This window comes from Oculina patagonica, chromosome 1 (genome assembly GCF_052425735.1).
Source record: "Oculina patagonica isolate OP01 chromosome 1, crgOcupat, whole genome shotgun sequence".
Lineage (NCBI taxonomy): Eukaryota > Metazoa > Cnidaria > Anthozoa > Scleractinia > Oculinidae > Oculina > Oculina patagonica.
Genome location: NC_135758.1, coordinates 40,081,216 through 40,107,901, shown reverse-complemented (window position 1 = coordinate 40,107,901; position 26,686 = coordinate 40,081,216). Strand labels below are relative to the sequence as shown.

Below are 26,686 nucleotides of genomic sequence, written 5' to 3'. Positions count from 1 at the left end.
ATAATCTCTCGCGGTAAGCTCGTCACGCAAACTGCATCCCGCCCGTTCCGTTGACCGCGGTCAAGATCGGAAAATTCCCCCCGCTCCCGGAGCCAATCAGATTGCAGGATTCGGTTAATCTTGCCCGCTCGCGCGCTGAGAAAAAATAAATATATGTTATTTGCCGGCCGGGAGGTCCGTATTGGGAAAAACTGTACCCGAGGTCTTGAGTACGGCCCGAGGCTGAGATGCTTGAGAAAAAAATAAATGTATGTTATTCTCATGTGTGAAGAAAGAAATCCTGGTATTTCACTCTAGTTTATATAATTCAATAAATAAACAAATTGACGTTAGTTTGCGAGGGTTGCAATAAAACTGTTTTGCGAATGACAGATAGGCATTTCCCGATTATGCTAGCATTTTTTGGCATAATTCGGCTTAACGAGCGTTTTTTACACTTTTTCTCAAAAAAGAATTGCTAGCATAATTTAGCATTTTTTGACAATTTAATCTTCATTTTTGTCGTCAAAAGCAAAACAATTGCTTGTTTCCAGTGTTGAAACACTTCTAAAGGCCCTTAGGAAACACCATTTTTTATAAGCTGGAAGAAGGCCTAGTCCGTCAGCGGTTCATTTTCGAGGTTGTACCCAGTCCTTGTTCAAAATCAAAACAACATGGCGTCAGCGAAGCCATTGTCACGAACTATAAACTTGCAGGAAAAAGAAGGAAGTCGCGAAGCAGAAAACAGGCCAGCTCCAGCAGAAATAGCTCGAGAGCGATCTTTAGAATCCACGTCACTGATGGTAAATGCTTGCAAAGAAATTCTTTCCACTAAGAAGAGTGTCCCTAGTTGACTACTTGCAAGCAAGTGTAATGTTGCAGTACAACAAGAGATAAACGCTTTGAGTATGACATGAAACATATACATGTCTTTAAAGGAGTAAGTGAACAAAGAGCTAACCAGCTGGCTAACGTTGTGTTATATAATACATCAGTATTAAAGGGCAAGTGAACAAATAGCTAACGTTGTGTTATACATAAACACAAAAACGTGTTATGTAGGTGTAGGAAGAATTTTTCTTAATATTATTCAGTTAACAAGTTGCCTTTCTTTAAAACAAAGCAAAGAATTTTTCAAACCAAAAGAGCATAATTTTGAAAAATTAGCATTATTTGAGCATTTTTGGGCATGTCAGTTTTACTAGCAAAATCGGGAAATGCCTGGCTACTGACAGACCTGAGGCCCTCAGATTCCCGATTGAATTGGAATCTAGCAGTGTTGGTTTTTGTGGCGAGGGAGGGAGAACCTTCGTAGCAAGGACGAGAATCACCAATAAACTCAACCCACATATGACGCCGGAACCGGGAATCGAACCTGGGCCACACTGGTGCGAGACAAGCGCTCTCGCCATTGCGCCTTCCCTGACCCCAAAGGGGGAAGCAAAAACCGGGTGTTCTAGTCAACGCTTGAAAACCTGGTGACAAGGGTTTTTAATAAGCGCTTTTTTATCAAGCAATGCCTACAATATCAGTCGTCTTACTCAGTAACTTTTTCGTCCCAGATCCAGGCTTCTGGGAAGTCAGTTCTCGGCACTTGGGATGAATCGGCAAGGAACTCTTCGTCTGTCTTGGATTCATCAGCATTAAATTGACTTGTTCCACTCATTTCAAGCACTGATAACAACAACAACAACAACCATTTTATTTTGCCAAATTAAATAGAAGATAAATTACAGCATAATATAAATTAACTAAAATAGGCAAAAAAACTACTCAGAATAGAAATAAACTAAACGAGCTGAGTAGTTAAAAAAAAATTTAATTGCTTTGACAAGGTTGTACATAAAACAAGACAAAAGTAAAATAAGACAAGTACTAAGTAATTAAGTACCATGCAGAAAAAAAAAATAAAAAAATAAAATAAAAATAAAAATAAATAAGTACAATGTAACTAAGTATGTATAAGTGATAATTTAATTTAGAAAAGTAGGGAAAAAAGGGAACATGGGAGAGAAAAAAAAGAAAAACAGTACCAGTTAATGTTTGAACTAAAATTTGTTAATATTAGTTTAATACGAGCGAAAAGAAAATTAAAATACTAAGCCAGCATTAACCATAAGTACTTAAATAACGCTTTTTCATAGTTTGCTTAAATGAATGAAGAGATAGACTTTTTAGTTCTTCATCCAAGTTATTTCAGATGGAGGGACCAGAAAAGTGTAAATTAAATTTGCCATAATTAGTTCTAACACGATTGATATAGTAGGTTGATTTTGATGCTAGCCTAGTATTATAACTGTGTTTAGATGATATACTTAAGAAGAAATTGTCGAAGGCTTTAGGTAGTAAGTTATGATGATACTGAAACATAAAAAGGGCAGTATGAATACTAACCAGATCCATGATCCACTGATGCAACTGATGAAGAACTGGCGTGCATTGACCTGCCTAAAAGTTTCCATTTCACAGACATAGATTTTCACAGGATATTCAATACCTCATCAAACATATTATAGAATCTACCCCAATATTTTAAATTTAGTCAAAACCTCGTAGGCGTGACTTTTTTGAGATTACTCCTTAATTTTCATCACTGGTTTGAATACTTAATGCACAGTGTACGTTGTGGTGAAATATAAGTTCCTCCTTAATGATTACTCGAATAAACTATTTATACTTAGTTAAATCTTGTCCATGCATATTCTCGTAATTACGAAACTGCGTCACAAAAGAGGATTTCCTATATCAGAATTTAAAACTGTATAACAAAAGACGGTTTCTCCTATTCTTTTAGGGGCAGGAGGACCTTAAATATATCCAATTAACCCTTACAATATCAGCTTTTAGAAACATTATTAATTGAACCATTCTCTTCACGTAACGTGGGGAAAAAATGAGGATAAAGTAAAACGTGAAATATAACTTTAGATATTCCACATCGACTTCAAGGAACAATTGAATATATACTTCATGATTAAGGCTTGCATTTAAGTCTACACTGATTTACTTTTTTACTTGCGTGCAGTGATCTTGAGGTAATATCACCACGAGTACAGGCTAAGTTCGCATTTGCGTCAATAATTTATTTTTCTACAATAGAAATTTGTTGATATTCATTTTAAACACAAACAACTATTTAACGAAACGGCGATTTCTCTCGAGAGAGATAGGAGCCGTAAAGAAAAAGCCGCCATTTTCCTAATGTACGCTCGCTAATTACGCATAAAATTATGCACAGTTAGAAAGCACAATGCAAAACTAAAGAAATGACCTTCAAAAATAAAATGTTGTCTGTTTATTTACCAAATGGGAAAAAATTAGGGACAACCTTCTCCCTACAGCATTCCCAAAAGGCCTGTCTGCAATTCTTGTCCAAGCCTTTTATGCCGTCCAAAGTAAGCTTCGCGCATGTGACATTCTCGTTTTCTTTACCCATTTCACAGCATATCTTGTAATCTGTAAGATTGGAAGCATCATCTGTTAACGAATTGAATTTAAGAATTGAATATAACAGGCAGACACGTGCTCCTAATTGTGCCCTATACTCTAGTACGCGGCAGCGTGCGGTTGCCACCCTGCCCACCCTCCATGGGATGAAGCCGAGTTTGAAGTCTCCTGGATCTACTGAGCCTGATTTGGGCTTGTCCCAGGCCAGAGCGTTTTTCCATACCTAATCTACATGCCATAAATAAAAATACCAAGGACAGGTATAACACGATGCGGAAAATAAATTGTGCACGTAGTGAGAGATATTTGCTTACCAGGGCTAGACTTGAAAACTGCATATGAATCAACTTCTGAACTTCTCTTTCTTCTAAAACCATCGTCATCACAGCCATAACCTGTAAAAAATAGTAATAATTGTAATCACTGAATTTAATCTCGAGCGATTTTCGATCGAGTGTCGGTCGCATAACCAAAATCAAAGCTATCACTGTGCACAGTCACAAAGGAAGAAACAAACCGGTGAACCAATCAAAGTCGAAACACAATTTTTAATTTTTACCCTCCGAATAATATAGTAAGATACTTTATTTATTTAAATTATATTGTTTTTTAGTTCATAATTAGAAGATTATCTTTATTGTATTTTATACAATATTTATTTAATTTGTAATAATCAATAAGTAGTTAGTCGCAGGTCCACATCAGGACTTATGTCTTGCCAATTTACTGTAACCTGCTTTGTCAAATAAACTATGTATGTATGTAAATACATGTAGCCAGCAGGAAGCGAGGAAAAATGCGTGGGAGCAAATCGCGATTGATTTTAAAAGTTGAGCAATTTTTTAAACCAATTATTTAGCGTAATAAGGCAAAACCAAAGAAAAAACGAATAACGTAAATTAGTTCATAAATACACTTCTCCTCAAGCATGCGTATTTGCTTTTACACAGATCGTGTTTAAATAAAGGTTATTATTAGTATTATTATTATTAAATTAAATATTCTAAACTTTATTCAATACTCATAAAATGACCTATGTACAATGATTCACTAATAAGAATTAAAAAGAATTATTATTACTATTATTACTATTATTGTTCTTATCTATGGCGCAAAACTATTTACAATAAATGGCTCCATGAAAGTGTGTATTGTAAATAGTTTAAATTGTTCTTCTTTTGTTTTTGATTGCTACTCGCGTACTCCGGATCACATTAAACGTACAATGTAACCATTATGTTTCTTTTGCATTTTAAACCGCTCATTCCAATTTTAAAACGCTTCTCAGCTTTTATATTTTTCTGCCCAATCAGGAGGCAGTATCCAGACTGCTTTTTGAACTGGTCTGGTAAGACTCTTTCCCCAGGGGCACTTTTCAGTCGCTCCAACTTTTATTTGCCGATTTTTTGGCCCGCAGTTTCGCGATATTTTTGCCCGCAGTTTCGCGTTTCCCTCGCTCCCACAAACTGCCCCTGGGTCTCCGAGGATGATAATGATAATAATAATAATAGTTATAATAGTAATAATCATTTTTTTAAATTCTTTTTAGTGAGTCGTTGTACATAGGAAATTTTTTATGAGTATTGGATAAAGTTTATATTATAATGGTTCTATGATACAGTCGTTAAAATAAAAAGCAAAATATGTTATATAGAAAATAATCCGGCGGCTTAGCTCGAAATTTTAGTTGAATTGTGCACTTTTTGATACAAGCATGAAATTTGGCATACTGAAAGTGGTCACCAACAGAAGTTTTTTCAGATATAGTGCCAAGCCTGAAAAACACCAGTTTCCATGGAAACCGTAATTTATTAAAATCAATGGAATTTCGTGAAATATTTGTTTGTCCTTGTTTATAGACAAATACTATTATGACAGGTAGAGAAACCATGTCGCACGTACAAAATCTAGAATGAAATGCTGTAATTTAGACTGTTCAACAGCCCTCTATAGTTTCGTATTTTTCTTCTGTTAGCGAACGGCGAACGCTAGAATCGGGAAATGAATCGCGAGAGACCTGGACGCTAGCGCAAAACGAAAGACGCGAGGGACAGAGGGCGGGGAACGAAAAATCGTTTTCTATGCAATAATTTCCTAGTAAATTATTGGTATAAAAAGATGGTAAAAACATAACAATTGTATGTCTAATTTAAAGCATTCATATCTGTATTTTTGAAACAAAACTACAATAAAAGGTGTATAAAAGTGCAAGAAGAAGTACTTCGTGGGGGAGGGGCCTTTTGGCTAAAAATTTCATTGCTGTTTACTAGCTGAAAATAGGAAATTGGCGTTGGCACTATATCGAGAATTGATTAGTATGTGAATGCTTGTAATCCTGCAAAGTTTGGTGCTTGTATAAAAAATCGTACAATTCAGGAGCTAAGCCGCCGGACTAAAATGAATAAAGCTGAGAAGCGTTTAAAATTGGAATGAGCGATTTAAAATGTAAAGGAAGCATGATGGTTACATTGTGCGTTTGATTGATTGATTGATTGATTTATTTATTTATTTATTTATTTATTTATTTATTTATTTATTTATTTATTTATTTATTTATTTATTTATCTAGGGGCAACCGCACAAACACGATAGTGACAATCATTTTTGTGATTTTCGTGGTCGGTTATAACATTAAAACTTTATTTCACTGTTATCGACTCTCCGAGATCATTCGTTTACATGTAGTTAAAAAACACCATGAACGCCACATTCATGAAAGAGGAAGAGTAGAGCAGTACTACTTCTTCGGGGAGTGTCAAGCACATAAGACCCTCGCCCTGAGTGACACATTAATTGCAGAGAATAGGCTACCCTAATACCAAACGCTGTAGTAGCTCGATCATGGAGACAATACGGAGCGGGATATCCTCTTTGACCATGTCAATGAGACGTGTGCCCGTGTAAATGTCATATTTTGAAAGAAACATCTTCAAACTGATAATCGATACAGAGTGTCCGAAACAAGTCTTTGAAATTTAAAAGTATGTTTTTTTTTTAAATGTTTAATTTCGCCCATACTTTTAAGAAATCTCGCTACTATTTTGAAAGGTACGATTTTCTTTAACTTTCTAAACATGCACGACAGTAGCCATACACCACTTATATATCAAACAATGTAGCTCCTAGCTTCCTAGTCACCAAAGGAATTGTATTGTGTAGAAGTTTTGCTGGACGCACACAGTTGGCTTTTTGCCCAGCAAACTGATTAAAAGATATACGAACGAGAATTTCGCTCGCATAGCGACCCCTTACTCCCTCAAACGAAACAACTCAATGTAAACAATAAAAATAAGTTAAACTTTTGATGCATTTAACCAACAATTTAAGCAATGAGATGTGTCCGCACACACTCAAGATTAATTAACTGAACTCTTGCCAATTAAAATAAATGTTAGCAAGTTTTAAGAAAATATATAAGCAAGACGTTTGCTCGTACACGCTCGAGATAATTTAAAAGTTTTTTTTCGCCCAAAAGAGCAAGCGAGACTTTTACTCGTAATGAAAAAAAAAGGAAAAAGGAAAAAAATGGTTCCTTCCAGATTTGAACCAACGACCGGGACATATAGCATAATTGCTGTGGAACTACTCTCTCCCAACTGAGTTATTGTATCTTTGTACGGTACAGAATATTTTTTTTGATTATTTATATATTATATTTGGACACGCTTTACAAAATCGTTAATTGTGCAGCTATGAGTAAACAAATTGCTTTCAACGAATGCCTCTATTTTAGCCAGTCATACAGAGATAATGTTCACCAAATTTCGTTAATATTGAAGGGGAGCGAATGATTTATATATATATGCAAAAAATTAGTTTCACCTGGGGCATAACAGCTTGATTTCTCGGTGGTGTTTTTTCTACACTACAAGCGTTCCAATTATATTGACATCAGCGGTTGAAGTCTCACTGAAATAGCCGGCGTTCGATCTCAACATACTGAAATGTCAAAATTTACTTTTGCGTTTGTTCAACCTTTAAATTTTATATAAAACGGCACACTGACTTTAAAAAAAACTGAGAAAAAAGAATAATAATAATAATAATAGCTTCCGTTTGAATTTGAACCAACGACCAAAGCATACACAACTTCTGTAGAAGTGTTCTCTACCAACTGAGCTATCGTAACTTTGTATGGTACAGAGTATTTTTTTGTATATTTTAATATTATATTTGGACGCGCTTTAAAAAAACATGTTTAATTACTCGGTAATGAGTCAGCAAAACCCTAAAAAATCGCTTTTTTTAGCTTGTCGTACAGAGATAATTTCCACCAAATTTCTGCTCTGCATGTCGCAATAATATTCAAGCGTAGCGAATGATTTAAATATATGTAGTTACAGAGCAATGTATGGGCACGTTGCACAGAATTGCTAATTTCTTGACTCTTGACAGATCCACACCAAAAACAAAAATGTAGTGTTATTAAGAGTCGTGCAGAGACACTTCATGCCAAATTTGAGACTGAAAGATGTAATATTCGCGCCGTAGAATTATTTAATCACAGAGATGATTTACATAATTACAGAGCAATGTATAGGTACATCACAGAATCGCAAATTTCTCAACTCTTGAAAGAGTTTTATCAAAAATCAAAACGTAGGGTTATTAAGAGTCAAACAGAGATACTTCATGCCAAATTTTGGACTGGAAGGTGTAATATTCAACCCGTAGAATTATTTAATTGTACTTATTTCATTATAAATTACAGAGCAATGTATAAGCACGTTAAACAGAATTGCAAATTTCTCAGCTCTCGAAACATTTTCATCAAAAACAAAAACGTAGGGTTATAAAGAGTCATACAGAGATACTTCATGCCAAATTTTAGGCTGAAAGGTGTAATATTATTATTATTATTATTATTATTATTATTATTATTATTATTATTATTATTATTATTATTATTGTAACTCACGACAATCAACTGAGAACCGCTCTGTTAATGCGTGGGAACCGTGCCTAATTGGCCTTATCAAGGATATTTATGCATGTGCAAAGTATAACGTTAGCCCATTTTAGTCCACCGTATTTGGAAACGTGCAGCTGACTCTTGTAGGAAATTTGCCTTTGAACATTTCGCGGTCATTCGCGAAAAACGTGGCATTAAAGGTGTCATTTCTCATAACAATTCCCTGCTTGTTCCGACTCCGATGCTTTAGTACTTTGTTCACTTTATTATCAACTACTGCACATGCATTGCAGTAATCACAGAAAACTCGAGCTTAAATAACGTTTTTGCAGTTTTGCATGAATGTGCATGTTATTCTGTGTACAACCAGAAAGAATGATGTACAAATTTCACTGAAAATGTGAACGGATTTAAACAGAAATTGTTGAACTTAGTGTCGAACATCGAATTTATTGTCGACCCGTAGGATTTATTCCGGACACATGCACGAGTTTTCTACTCGCATCCGATTGGTTCGTAGACAATAGAATTAACTAGGCCACGTTATAGCTTGCACGTACGCTGAACATTGAAACAATCCCATTGAAATTGTGCATTATATATTTTGGTGACCAAGCTTTCCACAAACTCACCATTTCTTCCATCACTCACAAAGTTGTCTGTCATGAAGACAACGCCAGCGTTCTGCGTAACGAAATAATCCATAGTTAATACTCAGTTCAGTATTTTATGCTATTATAACTCAGTAATAATCCACCAATCAAACGACTTCATTGTAGCTATGTGCCGATCCAGTCTTTACAATGTTAGACATCTTTTTATTTTATAAAATAATAACATAGTAGACGCGCTCTCATCGGTCGATAAGTGAGTTTAGATGATAGTATGTAAACACGGATGTGACGTCACGCTTTATGGGTTTCCCGACACAATTTGAAAACATTTTAAAGCTGTCACAAGACTTGTAAGTAGTAATTTCAAGTACAAATATAAAATCAAAGATCTCTTCGAGATATCGACTATTTTGCATAAAGTATGAGTAGAAGGTTTATCCTTGGCATTGTTGTTCGAGCATATCATGGAAGAATTCAAACGTCTTTCAGTTCAAGCATTTTTTATATTTTCGCGGAGTAAATGCTGTATTTGTCAGTCGCGACGGCTGGGCGCTTTGCGACTCATATACTTTGGCTTAGTTAAAAATGGTAAACTTTGACGTTTGCCTTTAATCGAAATAGTTGTTTCCTTTCGAGTTAGAAAGATTTCTACTCGGCTTAATGCGGGGTTCCCGATAAAGGTTACGCAGGAAAGAGTTACCTTTTGTCTCGTCACGCAATATTAACCCCACATTGAGAAGTAAATTTTCCTTTGGATATTACCAAAAGCCGCTTCTCCTCGCGTTATTCTTTGCCTTACGGCTACACATGCCATTTCTAAACGCTACATTTCCAGTAAAACAGTTCCTGTTTTTTTTTTCTAATGGCGATGCATTAACTTCTGAACAGCAGCAAAAACTTTCAGCGTTTACTGCTTCCACCGGAAGTAATTTCACAACAGGCTACAAAAACACTTGTAAATATCACTTCACACCTGCATTGAATGATGTATAAATTGAATTGAATAAATTGTGCAACTCAGCAGAAATAATCAATTGTCACGAAATGAGTTCCCTTTGGTTAACTATTAGCAATGTTTTAGTGTGTGAAAGACTTGTACCAGTACAAATTTGCGTTGTTAATCGTTTAAGGTTAAATTAATATTAGCGCCTAAAAACTTGTACCAGTACAAATTTGAGTTGTTAATCGTTTTAAACTTCGTTGCCTTCGAGCGCTGAACATCTCACAGTCTTAATTGGTTATGTCACGTAAGATTTGGGCTACTCACGTTTTTAATTGTTATATAACGTTTGTAAATTTGTCAAGTCACGTTTTTTTCTACGAGATCGCAAGTGTTGACGCACTACTATTGAGTGGGACGCTTTGATCATCCACAGCGGAAAGTAATCCCTTGAGAAATTAAAATATTCCCTCGAGAAATTAAAACAGTCCCTCGAGAGTTTAACAAAAATGTGCGGAATTTGGTCCAAAAATGTGCGGAATTTGGTCCAAGAGTGACAAGCTTCCCCACTATATCTTTATGTCGATAAAAATGGAAAACAATAACAAATTTTGATAATGGTTTTGGCAAAACAAAGAAAGGACAACAGCGCTTTACGGTCTTTACCTGCCTCGATAATTGTGAGCTAGAGACGAGCTCGTGGAGGGAGCTCAAACGAACGATAAAATATGCAACAAAATACGCAGTGAACGTTTTTCAAGTTAATTTTTGCATTTAAGTACTACAATCAAATTCTTTATAAGACATTCTTCATTTAAAAAAATAACACGAAAACGCACACGAAACTATATAATGTTTAAATTCAAACTTTGCACGGCTGATCGGTTGCCGTCTTTTTGCCGTCAAATCAGCTTAAAATGACGCTTAAAATATATTTTCTCTGAGACGTTCTCAGCGTAAAAATTCTACAACAACATTGGCAATGATAGTTGTGAACTTTTTTCATTCAAAATGGGCTTCGGCAAGAGAAAAGAATGGAGATATTTGTCAGAAAACCAAAGCAGAATTTGATGTTTATTATACGCTTGAAGTGCATTACAAAGACGAAGGAAACTTCAGTAGAAGAACACTGGATTCGTTTAGATCGCTATCTGAACAACCCACCGTACAAGAAAGGCATACCGTCCTACCGACCCCGCTGGATCCGCTGACCCAGCAAAATTTCACAAGGAACGATGAGACTTCTCAACCATGTTATCGGGCTGCCAAATCGGGCAAGTTCACGGTTACTTTAGAGAGCGATCAAGAACAGTGACATTCATTTTTAGACCAATAAACTCCTCGTTATGAAGTTCTTTCCTCACAGAGCCGTATTTTTTTAGCATTTCTTCTAGTTTTTCACCGAACTTTCGGTATTTTTCTAGACCTGCAAGATTGGTTCAAGATTGATTCATCGACACGGCGCTACTTGCCACAAATTTTACTTGAACTTGACTCTTATAACGCGAATTTTGATTGGTTCGTGTGCTGTCAAATGCGCGTTTTGAGAAAATCTATTTCAATCAAGAAGTAAATACAACCAAACCCCCTTCATTTGTTGAATTATTTTTGAGAAATATTTTATAAAAGCAATAAGGGACTTTTTCCGTGTTTACATAGCCTCATCTAAACACTCGAGTGGTTGGGAGAATTCCCGAAAGTTATGCAAACCCGAGACGCAGTCGAGGGTTTGCATAACTGTCTCGAATTCTCCCTACCCCCCTCGTGTTTAGATGAGGCTATGTAAACACGGAAAAAGTTCTTTATTGCTTAAATATAGACACAAGTGTTTTACTGGAAAATGATAAATTTCATACGAAATTACATCCGAAATGATAAAATTCATACGAAATTACATCCGGGACCGTAGTGATGTATTTTTTCATATCGATGACGTCATTTCGCGCCATTGCCCGATTGACCACGGCTGCCAGACTTTGCCAAACGCCGGTTGAACGAGTGGCGAGTGATAGAGGAGTTAAATTCACTGACGCCGACTTAAAATCGTTCACCGAGGAGCAGAAGAAGAATGACTCACATGACTCAAAACAACCCAAGGCGTTTCTTGAAAAGTAGACCAGTCGCCGTATTTCAAGTGTTTACATGTTAAAGGTTTGTGCTATCGACACTTCTGTAGTTTTGTTTCTACATTATTATACTTAAAAGAGCGTTACACGTTGGTTCAAAGATATGAATTGTATGTTCTCGCGGCAAAAACTACATCTTACGAGTGCACGCAGCGAATGATTGACATATATTGTTTTTGCCACGATAACATAAAATTCGTATCTTTAAGCCTACGTGTTATAATAATAATAATAATAATAATAATAATAAAATATTTATATAGCGCCAATATCCTAAAAGTTCAAAAGCGCTTTACAGAAGTAACGTTAAAAATATTAAAAACACTATTACAAAAATAAATATAAAAATAGTTAAAAAGTTACAAAAATGCTTAAAATCTTGAGACTAATAAAAAATGTTGCTAAAAAGTTATAAAAATGCTTTTTTAAAAAGGAAAGTTTTAAGTTTATGTTTAAAAAGGGACACTGAGGAGCTGTTCTTGATGTCAGAAGGTAGAGTATTCCAGAGTGTAGGAGCTGCCACGGAGAAAGATCTTGCGCCATATGTTTTTAAATTGAAATGCGGAATAGAAAGAAGGTCTTTTGAAGATGAACGTAGCTGACGAGGTGGAATGTAAGGAGTAAGAAGATCGCGAACGTATGAAGGTGCCAGATCGTTTAGAGCCTTGTACGTGATGAGTAGAATTTTAAAGATGATGCGATAATTAACAGGAAGCCAGTGGAGATTTAATAAAATAGGTGTGATATGTTCGTGTTTTCTTGAGAGGGTGATGAGACGAGCGGCGGCATTCTGGACGTGCTGTAACTTTTTTATTAGACAGTTCGGTAAGCCATAGAGTAAAGAATTGCAGTGATCTAATTTCAGTTATATAATTTTCAGTTATACCCTCTATCTATTGGACAACGAAATGTATGACAGTAGTCATCCAGGCAAGTAAGCTTAGCGGCATTTGCTGAATGGTCCTGAATGAAATTTTCAATCACTTCAAGTTCAGAATATTTAAAACATTGGAAAAAGGCTTTTCGACCTAAATAGTTTTACCAAATGGTGCTCATGGCATTAAAAAATCGTAAACACACTGTATCCCGCTTCTATACCGTTGAAATGAGTAACAACTTAAATGAAACACCTGTTAGGTACGTTCGTTTAAAACATTTTTGAAAGGACGTTTTAAATGCTCTTACCATAACCCTACACTTTTCAATATCCCTATACTTTATACCTCTAGCCTGAAAAAGGTACCCCTTTCGCGCTGAGTCTCCCCTATAGTCCGTGATAGCGAATACCTGGCAGGGGAGGGGGAGAGGAGGGTTAACCTTCAACATTTCTCAATACATTTTTTTAGTATTTCAGTTTTTCTTGGAAATACAAACACCTACCTTAAAGATGTCTTTGTTGTCCTTCCCTCCGCCAGCACCGCAGCCAAGGTCAAGATTCTCAATGGTTTTGAAAATCTAAGGGGAAATGCCAAGGGTAAAATTATGCAGAAGACGACTGCCATTGCTTCTTATTTGTTCAATCTCTATTACTGAATCACAAAATCGTAAAATGCAAAACAATTTATTGAATGTTTTTCAAGAACACTTAAGCGTTCACTCACGCGATTTGTTGTGAGTCTGTTTTTATTTCTCAACAGGTAAACACTTTCATCCACACCTAGCAGTCCCAAACGTGTCCCTGGAGGGGCCTTTATTCGAAATGCGTAGTTTGTTCCGGGATACTTTTCGATTTCATTGAGCTGAATCTTTGTTCCATCGCCTTGATCTTTAAACGCATCCGGGAACTCAACCTAACAAGAAAAATGAAGTACACAGAGCTACGATTTTACTAGACTACTGGTAGTCTGTCTTTTCTCTTAGGATCCGAGGAGCGCGCGGTTATATCATGAACGCGAGCAAACTGGTTGAACTAGCGGAAGGACGAGGGACGAGAAGGGGCTTGGGGCGAGACGAGAAAAGACAGACTTTGGACTCTTTTGGAATTTATGAGGATATCCGTCAGCTCTCTGTTGGTCCAGCAACGGAGTTGCTGATTGGCCAGTTCATACTCAATTACGTAACTTTCGGGGAAGCGAAGGTTGCAAAACAAAATAACTAACATAGCTGCCCACTGGTTTTGAAAAAACTGCAATCTTCCATTTGCGAAAATACAGGAAGACGAATTCGCGTCTGTCTTGAACATATAATCATCGACAAGCAGCTACATCGTCGTGTGGATCAAATCAAGGATTTCAAAGCGCAGAGCACGAATGCTCTAGACATCAACTGCCGTTCCGTGTGCGCGTGCTGCTTATTGATCATTGCAAATCTCCCTTTTTCGCAAACCAAAAGATAAATTTCGGGATTAAGATAGAAAAGCTTTACCACGAAATTAATAAGAAGACCTCAAGTGGGGCGTGCTTATATTGAAGGAATTCAGGCGCTCTTTGGAAAGGATTTTGTAAAACAAAAAACTATGCTGACGCAAATACGTACTCCGTTACGCCATTCGTGCGCGCGACCTAAGAATTTAATTTCTCTATAAATGGTTCTTTAAATGCAGTAAAACTTTATTGTAAAACAAATAAAATAGCCTTGAATGTGAAAGTAACTCCGAAGTGAACTCTTGGACCGCAGTATATGTGAAAAGTTGAACGCCGTCAGCCATCCTGTTTTGTGAAAGTGAATTTAAAGCCGCAGTCTTCAAGCTCTGCTCTGTTAACCATTGCGACCAACCGTTGACAAAGAAAGCTGAAGGGTCTGGGTGCTGGCCAAATTGGACACTGAAATTAACTTAGAATCGGCAGTTATATAATAAAATACGTGATCGTGCATGGGAGAAGAGAAGCTCTTTCTGTAAAAGTTCCAAATACCTGGGTCTAGCGGTTCAAAGCTTCGTATTCAGTTTTCTAAGATGTCAATAAGGTATGCTGTTCAGGTTATGTAAACTGGAGGAAGCTTAATATTATAGCGTTTTCAATACCTTCGTTGGAAGGCTGTCCTCGATTTTTAGTAATATGCTGTCAGCTATAACTTCCCCATTGCTGTGAAAGTAGTAAACAATCAATCGTGCTGATGGAGACATGTCAGGAGATACACGAAATGACCAGCTCTTAATGATGCTTTTAAAGTTGTCGTCAAAGGTGTCGTGAGAAAGAATCCTACCACGAGAAACCACCTACGAAACAAAAACAGGCTGCATATTAATAATTTAAGTTGGTCTGTGTATATGATTGGAAAATCGGAAATTTCACTCTCAGAACGAACCTAGCTGGCGTTGGGAGGGAGGGGTGCTCAAAAATATTTTTATCAGAGTCCAAACCCTTACCCTTTTACATAAAATTTTTGACAGAAAAGATAACCCTTTCGTAAAGCTTGACAGAAAATGATACACCTTCCACATACATAAAATAGGGATAGTGTTTATTTTTCTCATTTTACAAACCGTTCGGTGGGCATGTTATAGAGTTTGTTTGAAGGGCCCGAAACCTACCTAAATAACTCTTTTCTCTACCCTTTTCTATACTCCAATCGTGAAATGCATACCCTTTTGTCTACCCCCGGCCTGAAATAGATACCCCTTTCAAGCGGAGCCTCCCCGTATAGTCAGTCCACTAGGGAGTGGCACTCAGGGCGTAGGCGTTGGAAAAAGAGATTGGAACTGGGTAGAATGATGTCTCTGGGGTGATAAGTTACCCGGCGAAATCAAGCAAAAAGATGATGATCTCAAGAAAACTAGAAAATGAAAATCTTACCGCGTATGAAAATAAGGTAGCTGCATCATCACCCCTTCTTACACTTTCACAACGTAACTTGCTACCAACCTGCATACAAAATCATTGGTGTCTATAAGTTAAATCCCTGAAAGCAATAATTATTGGCAAGTTAAAAATAAAATCAGCTTTGATCAATTCTCGGCACTTTTCTTGGCCATAATTGTGAGCAGGGGTTACATATTCATAATGAGATGTTATTATAATAAATGGCATGCTATGCATGCAGTAGCGATGACATTTCACAAGGCTAAATTTTATGTCCGATTTTCTTGGCAAAATAACCCAAAATCTAAATACCAGTGCAATAATGAAAAGATCTACATCAGACGTTCTTTAAGGCGTTCAAAAAACTCGCAGTTCGTGCTTTATCAAGTCTAAAACACTCGTGTTTCAAACTTGATAAAGCACTCCTGCTCCTTTATGAAACATTACATTACTTATAGTGTGCAGTGCTACTTACTTTGGCAATTTCATAGGATTTTTATTTAGAAATGTTGTATTGTAAATATCATTATTAAAATGGATGAGTAACTAGGATAAGACATATATTGCTTGATAATGGTAGAAAATGACTGGATGAGATTTCTTTTCTTGCGACTGAGATGAATATAACTTATTTAGATTCAACTGGTTTTTAAAAATTGCAATGAGGTCACTAACGTGCGTGACCAAAAAAACGTAAGGTGTGATTTTATGGAACTTTTGATCGTCGTTCATGCAGCACATCTACTAGATTTTACACATGTGAAACCGTAAACCTAAAAGACAATGTTGGGACTCTGTCTGGTTAAAATATCAGAATATAAACCCTATCCAGACGGGAGGGGGGGGGGGGGGCGGAAAGTGCCCGCGCTGACTTTGAACGCTAATAACTTTTTCAATATTCAACCAAACGCTGCCAAACTTTCCGACTTTTCAAAAATTTATCTGGGAATGATTTGGTAGGATCGGTTGCTGTGTCAGGAACTTGACGTCACCATGGCAACGGCATTTTTACAGGCATGTTTTCCCAAATTTAAAACTTTCGTGTTTATATTAATGAAAAATAACTTTAATGCAATTATTTTCACCTTTTTGCGGGTTTTAAGCACACTTTTATTGATTTAGAGTACTTTCCAGTAATTTTGGGCGGTTTTCTGACGTTTTGAAAAACATTCGAAATCCAAGATGGCGGATCCAAGATGGCGGCTGTTTTGGCATCATCATCCCACGTGACGTATACCAAAAGTTAGATTTTCGGACATACTATATATCCTGTAAGTTTCATTGTGATTGCTTAAATATTCTGGAAGTTACGAAGGGGGACGGAATCCGCCCTCCCCCCCCCCCCCCCCGGTCTGAAAAGATCCAAAAAAGCCCGGTCTGAATAGGGTTAAGGACACTTTGTTAGCTTTTTTGTGTCCCTGGATCAGGTTTATTCCATTTTTCATCCAATGAGAAAAGTCTATCTTATTACTCATACTTTTTCAGTTTATAGGGCCACGTGAAGAACAGAAGGTGATAAACATTGCGGCATTTGCTGAATGATCCTGAATCAAATTTTCAATCAGCTTCACGTCAGGGATATTGAAAACTTTGGGAATTTTAGCAATTGAGTTCAAAGGCTTTTCGACCTAAAAATAGTTCTACCAAATGGTTGGGGTTCATTGAATTTCCAGGAACAACTTACTTTTATACGAACAGGCTATTACATTGTATAAACCGTACCAATACAGTTCTTATTTTACCTTTCCTGGCTCAAGCTGGCGCACCATTAACAATGGTCTATTCCCAGAGTCAAATGCCTTCAAAACGTACTTAGCGCCTGCATTCTGTGAATTTGTCAGTTCCTGATTGTTAGTTTCAACCTACAACAAAAAGTAAAGAATCACAATTTAAACCTTATCATCAACATAAAATCACATTGCATGCTTGACTCCGAATAGTATAACAATCTTTATAATCCATCAAACATTTTTTGTAGTGTGCGATTGGTCAAAACGCGTCATGTGATGCAGCCAAAACTGTCAGCGAACTTTAAAAGTTAAAGAAACGGTTTATCAAGTGGGCAGCCTTCTGTAAAAACATTTGAAGGATTAAAAACGCAATACTTTATTGTAGGAATATAAAGAAGCGTTTTGACAACGCGAGCAAAATCTACGCGCTATAAAATTAACGCGAATTTTCGAAAAGTTATGTTTACATGCATTTAATTTACGCGATTTTCCCTGTGGTATACGTCTAACTTGATTTGATAAAAGGTGTCTCCCGAAATTTGACATGACACCGTAGTTCTGAAGCCCTATTTCTGTAACGAACGCTGAATGAGGGCTAATTTTAGCTCAAGTTTAACGTAAGGTACTCTAGTTTATGTGTTTTTTAACCAAAAAGACTGCATATACGGCATTTTGTTTAAATCAAGAATTCTATCAATTTAATTAAGAGTGTTTACAACTTGAAATGTGAGTCAAAATTAATACCAAGATAGACATAAGAAAACACTCGGCGGAGAGCTGAACTGTAGCGTTCTTAAAGCATGCACGTCTCAAATAAACCGAACTAAAGCATTCTACATCGACATTCGATTCAACTTTAAGCAAATCAGGCGAAATATCTGAGGAAGCGGGCATGTGTTATCTCAATTGTCAACTCCATTGTCGCGGCCGGAAATGCACACGATCGCATCGCCTTCCACTAGCGAATCACAGAGAACTATGAACTATGAGTGTTAGCTAGGCGGAGAACGCCTAAAATTGAGGGAAAAAGAAAACTATGTACTCACATCAGCGCTTGAAGCGATTCCTTGGCTATCCAATCCGACATGTTTCTTTTAGAAATAACCGACAATGTCCCGGATGTATTTGAATGTGGCCGAGCGCATAACGCCCGCTCCCCAAACTTCAACAGTAAAAAACTAAGTCTTTAGCCACGGTAAAGTTCAAGCCAAATATCGTTATGACCGCCTTCAAATCAGCCCGTATAGTCTAGTTCCGAGTCCTAATTGATGTGGCTAAAGACCTTTGCTGTCTAAAGCAAGCTCAACATTATCTGTACCTGGCAAAACGAGCCGACCGGTTATCTGTGTTTAACCGCCTAAAGCTCGGTTTGAGGTACGATAACAGCCGACGCACAACTTGCAAATCGTAAGACTTTCACCTTCACGGGACTTAATGATGTCCTCCGGCAAACTTCCTTTAGACAGCAGAATGGAAAGCTATAGATCACAACTGTTCTACTAGTTAGCGCGCGCAACTAGAATTCAAATGAAAGAGAGGGGTTGGAGTAAGAGACTGGGCTAGACTAACCACAAGTAATTATAGGGGGAGGGAGCTGGGGGGGGGGGAGACAGGGAGGGAGAACAAAAAGTAAGATTGCATTCACTACATTAGACAGGGCGACATTTCATTGGAAGAAAGCCGAACAATTCTCCGTATCCTCAAAAAAAAAAAAAAAAGGAAACCCCATACATTCCTTATCAGCCCGATAGCCACCTTTTATCAAATCAAGGTAGACGTTCATATGTATTTAATTAACGCGAATTTGGTGCTTTATTCGTGTTAATTTCTATAGCTACCTGTGCTTTTCACAAGACAAAACAACTATGTCCAGCAACAAAAATGCCGGTTAAATGGGAAGACAGAAACGCGATGTACATTTAGCATAAAAAAGTAGAAGTTAGCGGTTTTCAAACGTTATGAAATTAAAAACTCTTTAAAGGAGAAGTTCACTACACGGCCATAATTTTTTTTTCACGCCAATAAAAAAAAATATAAAAAGATATGTTTTTCACCAAAATTTCAGCTTCCAACGAGCGCTAAAACCCTACGAAATCCTACTATGAAGTAGCCCAAAACTCGAGAGCTGAACGCCGCCTAGACCAGTCCCTGAACTCTCTCTTCCGCGCACTGTATATAGCCTGGGTCAACCCTTATATAGGGTGCGCGGAAGCTGGTAATGTATGCGTGACGCGCGTCAAAGAGCTCAGCCTGAAGTTTGGCGGGAAAATACAAATACAGTTGCGCCCCGCTCTACGGACACCCACTTAATACGGACACCCCGATATTACGGACAGTTTCGTTTGTCCCGACGAAAAGTTCATATATTGTCTCTAAAATTTACCCGCTTATTACGGACACCCGCTAATACGGACAACGGACACTTTTCTGTGTCCCGAGTGACAAACTCTTATATATCGTTAACCCCGCTTTACGGAGACAAGACCTCGAGACAGTTTTTCCCTATACGAACCGACCTTGACCGGTAAATAACGAGAGAAACCGAGAAAGAACCTGTCGTCTTTGTTTGTATACGCACACATTCAATTTCAATGTTAAGTCGATCGGCGGGCTAGCAAGAGTGAAGAATGCTGTTTGCTATTTAAGAGAACAGGTCAAATTTCTTCCTTATCCGCTTTTTTCATGTAATTGCATTTTATGGAGCAAAAGCAACCTGAATCGAGCGAAATTTCGCATGATTTAGGGTTTTAGGTAGTTTAGCTTAATTCCGAATAAAATAGCTTCGCTAAAAATAAACCGTACTAAAGAAAGGTTCAGCATGTTTAATCTACACTGCAGAGAGTAAAGAAAAGCAAATGAAGTAATTAATATTTAAGTCTTGAAAGAAACTCTGCTCGCAGCTGGGTGTTGAGCCTGTTTCCCTGAAATTCTCTAAGAGGCAGATTCTCAAGCTATACAAACTTCTGTTTAACAATTTAATAATCTCTGCGTTGATTCCTAGCAGAATTTTATTTCGATAAACAGTGCGGCGAAAATGAAGCTGAATGAAATGCGTAGTGTCTACGTATGGCAATAATTAATTTGACCGTTTTCAATCAAAGAATCTCATTTTCTTGAATGATGACAAAATGGTGTTTGTTTGGCAAAAAATTAAAAGATAAACAAGGCAGTTTAACGCGTTAACCTTTCACATTTATAACGGTGGGTGAAAGCTATTTCGATTTTGGAGAGCAAAACCTTCATGTGTTCGTTAGTCCGAAGCTGCAAAATGATTTCGCGCCGTGAGCGGTCCGTATGCGGGATCCAGATGGGAAAATCCGGACCACTTCAGCGCGTGCGGTTAGCCAATCAGATTCGAGGATTGAGGATTCCGGACCACTGAGATGTTTGAGAAAAAAATTGAACATAATTCATCTCCAGTATACAGTTCATTCTTGCTTTCAGAAGGGCGGTTCTCGACTTCCGTTTTTTTTATACAGCTAAATGATATCTTTAGAGACCAATAATTTCGTTAATTTTCTTCATTTTCAAAATTTGTCCCCTCTTTCGCTTTGATTTCTTTAATTCGAAAGAAATCTTCCGTCCTATTTGCGTCAATTTAAGTCGCGTTAATTTACTTAATTTACTTAATTTACAGGAGCGTTAAATTCTTATAACAAAAGAAACTTTTTCCCAAAGTTGTCCCGAAGTCTTCCGAAGAGTTTTCAAAGTGAGGCTGAAGACTTGCGAAGATTTCTGAAGATTACCCGAAGTATTCTGAAGACGAAGCGAGTTTTATTTAAAGTTTGCCGTTCCGAAGCCTATTTTTTAGTATACTTTATATAAAAAATCGCACGACCTTGTTGTACAATTTGTAATCATTAGGTAATCGTGATGTTTTAAAACTTTTCAAAATTGCACGAGCCTTTAGGTGAGTGCAATTTCAGAACTTTCAAAACATAACTCGTACTTATCTGCTTATTAATCACGAATTGTACGATAACATCGTGCGATTTCTTATAGATACTAAGAAATGCTTGAAGTGAAGTATTTTTTTCCACGTAATAATTTCCCTTTTTGACATTAAAGTCATGCCTCTCTCCAGTGTAGGCACATCCCACGGTTCAAAAGGGAACGGAGCCGCAAAGAACGGAACGGAACGGCAAAGTAGGCTATAAAGGTGTTAAAGAGAGGTAATATCATATTTACTCATACCTTCACTGTGATGGTCTGACAGTCCGTACAGGAATCAACGCTAAATTCAACTTCTCCTTCTTCATTTGTTTTGTCCTCTGTATTGGAATTTTTACTTGGCTTCAAGTCTCTCCTGTTATAATAATATTCATGTATCCCAGTGGCTGATATTTTCACGGGTACAAATCTGACTGGCTCTCTGTTAGGATAAGTGACTACAACCTTTAAAAAAAAGATAAGGCACATTTGTGATAACATCCTGGGCTTTTCATGTAACGTTTTAATAAGGTCTAAATGAGGAAAACATTGGAAGAAGGTGTGTATTTTTCTCTTTTTATCCTTGCACTTGCTTTCCTGTCCTCGCAATCATCATCAATTATCGTCATCGTCATCATCATCGTCATCGTCATCTTTTATTTAACCTTACTATACAACGTCTAGGAACTAGTTGGCTCGCTAATATATTAACGTGCGTAAATTGATAAGATCAAAAAAAATATATTCAAAACAAGAATACAGGTAACTAATCAGATCTTTGAGCGTTATTTATACTTATAAGTATCATTGAGTTAAAGTGTTTTAATAATATAGTTGAATGATGAGAAAAGTTAACTTATACTTTTACATGTGCTAAACACCTTTTTTTGTTATGGTTTCCATTCGCCCGGATGAGATTTAAAGACTAAATATTTCACGAGTTATATCTCGTGGAATTTTTTTAAGCATCGATTTTCCTCACGACTCGATATAAAAAGTGCTTACCTTTACTACAAACGGCAGTCCAGGTTTAAAATATTTCGGCGTGTTTTTAAACTCAACGAGGTAAGGACTTGATGTAATCTGGCACGATTTATCCACAGCAGTCTCTTTGTTGCCGGTCGCTTGTTCTATGACGTCAGCCTCAACTTGGAGCCACCACTTCACTGGGAGCCAGAGCCACGAAGGAATTTTTTGGATGATGTCAACTTTTTCTTTCACAATAGTAACACCGCTTCGGTGAAGCTTAAAAAGAGAAAGAGTAAACTATTTAAAGTACCGGAAATAATAAATGAATATTATCATAACAATAGATATCGCACAATCTTATGCATTGTATTTATTATCGTAATTCCTTCCCTTGTGCACATTTCTCCTGCGACATCAATTGTCTGGTTAGCGAAGATATTTACTCTGTTACACCGCGTCATGGCCCAACCGCCGCCACTTCAAGGTTTTAGGGTTGCAGGTCGGAGCACAAGAAGCTTTATACACTAAGGCTGCTCCTCAGGCTGCTGTTCCTGAATTGCCTGTTCCAAAAGGCTTCAAGTTGCCAGTTCCGACACACGTTTCCGCTCCGGAAAATGCTGACGTTGGTAATGCAAATGTCACGAGAGTGCAAGTCGAAGTGAGTCAGGCGAAGGCGACTCAGGGAAAAGCTTGTTACTCGAGCATGCTTGTAAGCAGATGCAAGTCAAGTATGATTGAATATTTCTTGCCACTCCGGAATGTGAGAGATGCCGTTCGAATGCGAGCGGTGCCAGTCGAAAGCGACTTAGGGAAAAGAGCTTGTTTCTCGAGCATGATTGTTTGCAAAGCAGATGCTAGTCAAGTGTGATTGAATATTTCTTGCCACGCGGAATTGTGAGTGATGCCGCAGGATTGCAAGCGATGCCAGTCGAGAGCGACTGAGGGAAAAGCTTGTTACCCGAGCATGTTTGCAAAGCGGATGCTAGTCAAGTATGATTGAATATTTCTTGCCACTCCGGAATGTAAGTGATGCCGCTCGAGTGCTAGCGATGCCAGTCGAGAGCAACCGAGGAAAAGCTCTTTAGTGTTACTCTTGGGTGAATGCAAACAGATCCTAGTCAAGCATGATTGCATAAATTCACCCAGAATGTGCAAAGTGATGCTACTCGAGTGCGAGTGAAGAATAAGTGCTTTTCAAGTACGATTAATATTTCTTGTCACTCCATAATCTAAGCAATACAGCTTAAGTGCGTTTTTGTGCCACTCCACATAGGTTTTACATAAAGTTTTTTTGAGAGCGAGTGTGCGGCTACAAGTTACAAGCTTCTAAAGCGGCCTTCACACGACAAACTATTGGCCAACTCGTGCTGGCAAACTCGAGTTGGTGTGTGTGAACGATGTAACAACGGCAAACAAGTTGGCCAACTGTTGGCGACAAAGTAGAACTTGTCTCTGTTCTCACCAAAAGTTTTCCAACTTGTTTGCCAACTGTTGTTGTGTCGTTCACACACACGGGTGTGGTATTCACCCACTTGATAACGGTTTTAAAACAGCTCTCTTACCCAGTATCTCTTGCGGTATTTTTTTTTTCTCAAGCGTCTTTGCCGTAGGTAAATAACTGTGGCTATAAGCCACAAAACTCGGAAAATGTATTTGGAAACAAGAATCGACCAACAAACTGACAAATAAAGATTTGCCAAAACGAATTATGCTAAACATTCTACACTTCAGTTCACTTCACTTAACTTGATTTTCATCTAGCTGCTCATCAAGAGCAGGCCGAAAGGACAAGAGATAGAGTTCCCATCCGTTGCAAATTGTTTTCTTTCTCTTTATTTTTCCTTTTTGATTTTTGAAGGTTAGGCAAAATATTGGAAAAATTAAGCTTTGGTCTATTTCAAGAAAACTGACATTAAAACAATGCTTCGGCTGGCAATTAAGCATGTTAATATTATGTAATTTAACTAGAAAAGTAAGTAATCAGAGAACAGGTCTGATTCTCTAGAGGCCTTAAAACACTTGCACGCATTGCGTGCCTATGTCTAACAGGAAACGAGTGAAGGAGGGAAGGAGTGAAATTCACTTCGCTAACTACAACTCTTTCCGAGTTAAAAAGGAGAAGGAAACGCTAGTTTCCAGCGGGTGTCATTACTTTGGCGGCAGGCAAATCAAATTATCCGCGATCTCCTTGCTTTTTGGCGCCAAAATTCAGGATGACAATGCAGGCATTAACGTAGAAACGCTTTTTATTACTATTTTCGCGACAGTGGAAATTTGTCAACGTACGTTTTTTACGTACGCAAATATTTGCGCGACAGTAGAAATACACAGAAACCGCAGACAGCCGCGAAACTTTCTCGTAAACCTTACGATCGCTCCGTGCGTATACGTGCGTGTAAGTTAGGTAAATACCTAGAAAAAACGTGGCATTGGAAATTGGACAACGTAAAGTCAACGCACGCAATCGCACGCGTAAATTTCATTTTACGTACGTTTATCATTTTTACGTACGTTAATGAGCGTGGAAATCCGACAGTGGTTACTTATGGTTACTATAATGGCTACTATGGATGGCTTTTAACCGTCATTTCTTGGGCTCCATTAGTATCCTGGGTTTAGTTTTCTATTGGAGGTTGCCTTCATTTTCGGTAGTCGTGACCATATTTGGTAAGACACGTGACCAGAACGCAAAAACCCTAAAAACTCACACACTTTTAATTTTTTTTTTCTGTTGAAATCAACACCCCGGGTAGAGTGCATTTAGAAGCATTGATTTGTTGAAATTTACATTATTTTTAAAAGTTATGACGTCACGAAAACTTTTCAGTAACGCGAATGTCAACAAATCCATGCTACAGATTTTGCCATCCGTAACAACCATTTTGTAGTTAAGGGTGACCTCCTTGTTTTCTTGCTCTGATACACAAGCCGTTATCAAAGGAAAATTTTGTTCGTGAATTTATTTAGTTTTATGCAAATATTTTTTTGCCAAATTTACGTTCATCACATTTCTTTAGTTGCTTTTGTTGTGTAATGCTTTAAATTTGGCTTGCGAAGCCGGTAATATTTGTCCGTTTTCTTAGGATGTTTCATTGTTAAGCCTTTGTTATATAGTAGTAAGCGCGTCAGTCGTGATGGCTGTGTGCTAACGCTCTGTATGCGCACCGAAGTTTAGCAAACGTAAAATTGTTTGTAATTTGTTAAATTTATGCTTCCGCTTTGTTGTGGTGGTTTCATGAGCCCAGGCGTAGTGCTCCTTATCCTTTGTCTGCTATAACGTGTGTTATTTTGGTGCTGCAGCTGTGAGCATCAACTATGAAATTGTATCGCTTCCCAGAGCGTAAAATCTGTTTGTTTCCATTTTGTGGTTAGTCTGGTAAAATTTTAGTCGATGTGTCGCTTGAAACAGGGGTACAGTATGGGGCCCAGTTCTCGGCCACTTTTGACGTAAACTTGTATTTCTTACCCCAGAAGAACCGCAGGAACTTGAACTTTCGCCCAGACCTAACTACATTATTCAGCTTTTTGTTGTAAAGCTATCGACCGGTCAATAATTAATTTGCCCGAGCAATAATAAAAATAAAAGCTCCGTTTGTGGGCCCAGTTCTCGGCCACCCGGACCCAGTTTTCGGCCACCAAAAAGCTTGTGCGTAATTTTCTGTATAAAAAGGCTCAATTAATTTCCACAGTCATAAAATCACTCTGTAAACTTATTTATGTTATGTCGATCCCAAATTATTTTATGAGACTTTGTTTTACTTTGGAAAAGAAGGTTTTTAACGCGCCTAGTTGCATGCCTGTGTGCAGGGTCTGGCAAACCCGCAGACCTACGTTGTGTGACCAATGCATTTAGATGGTTTATTTTGCAGTGAAAAGGTCTTGAAAGAGTTAGGTGTTGTAGAAATAATAGAAAAGACAAAAGTCAGCTCAAAACTTAGATATTTAATTGAACTTTATTTTTAAAACATTTCTTTCTTTCATTATTGCTGCAGCAGATGAAATTATATTAAAACAAAAGCACTAAACTGTGATAGCGAGCAGGGTGGCCGAGAACTGGCAAATACGCAAAAGTCGCACGAAAAAATTTCGAAGTAAATTAAGACTAAAATATACAACGGTTCAACAAAAAGTTAACTTAAGCAGAAAGCTGAATTATTCTAAGTTTTATATGCCAAAATTTAGCTCGTTTGGTAGGGGCTCACGGTAAAATACGAATTTAACTACATCCATGAATTTTAAGGAGCCGTAAACAAACAAGTTTTCGAAAAAAACAAATTCACCTACCTTCGCATAAACTCG

At 37.5% G+C, this 26,686-nt stretch overlaps 3 protein-coding genes across 3 annotated transcripts in view; all 3 read right to left on the bottom strand.

Annotated features, from left to right (window-relative positions):
* LOC144630858 (complement C3-like) overlaps window positions 1-1,617 on the bottom strand; it is a 32,816-nt gene extending 31,199 nt beyond the window's left edge. Inside the window, exon 1 of the mRNA XM_078489222.1 lies at window positions 1,521-1,617. The gene's annotated coding sequence lies outside the window, so the exon portion shown is untranslated. The remainder of the gene's footprint in view (window positions 1-1,520) is intronic.
* Window positions 1-26,686, bottom strand: part of LOC144630687 (complement C3-like) — a 170,152-nt gene that overhangs the window by 128,113 nt on the left and 15,353 nt on the right. The gene's annotated exons all lie outside the window — the stretch shown is intronic.
* Window positions 1,517-26,686, bottom strand: part of LOC144643948 (A.superbus venom factor 2-like) — a 37,852-nt gene continuing 12,682 nt past the window's right edge. Inside the window, exons 7-18 of the mRNA XM_078503381.1 lie at window positions 22,424-22,663; window positions 21,683-21,883; window positions 17,501-17,620; window positions 15,749-15,821; window positions 14,981-15,171; window positions 13,620-13,808; window positions 13,399-13,473; window positions 8,971-9,022; window positions 3,741-3,821; window positions 3,283-3,435; window positions 2,374-2,427; window positions 1,517-1,653 (exon numbers count right to left, since the gene is read on the bottom strand). Coding sequence (XP_078359507.1) covers window positions 1,517-1,653; window positions 2,374-2,427; window positions 3,283-3,435; window positions 3,741-3,821; window positions 8,971-9,022; window positions 13,399-13,473; window positions 13,620-13,808; window positions 14,981-15,171; window positions 15,749-15,821; window positions 17,501-17,620; window positions 21,683-21,883; window positions 22,424-22,663 — 1,566 coding nt within the window. The remainder of the gene's footprint in view (window positions 1,654-2,373; window positions 2,428-3,282; window positions 3,436-3,740; window positions 3,822-8,970; window positions 9,023-13,398; window positions 13,474-13,619; window positions 13,809-14,980; window positions 15,172-15,748; window positions 15,822-17,500; window positions 17,621-21,682; window positions 21,884-22,423; window positions 22,664-26,686) is intronic.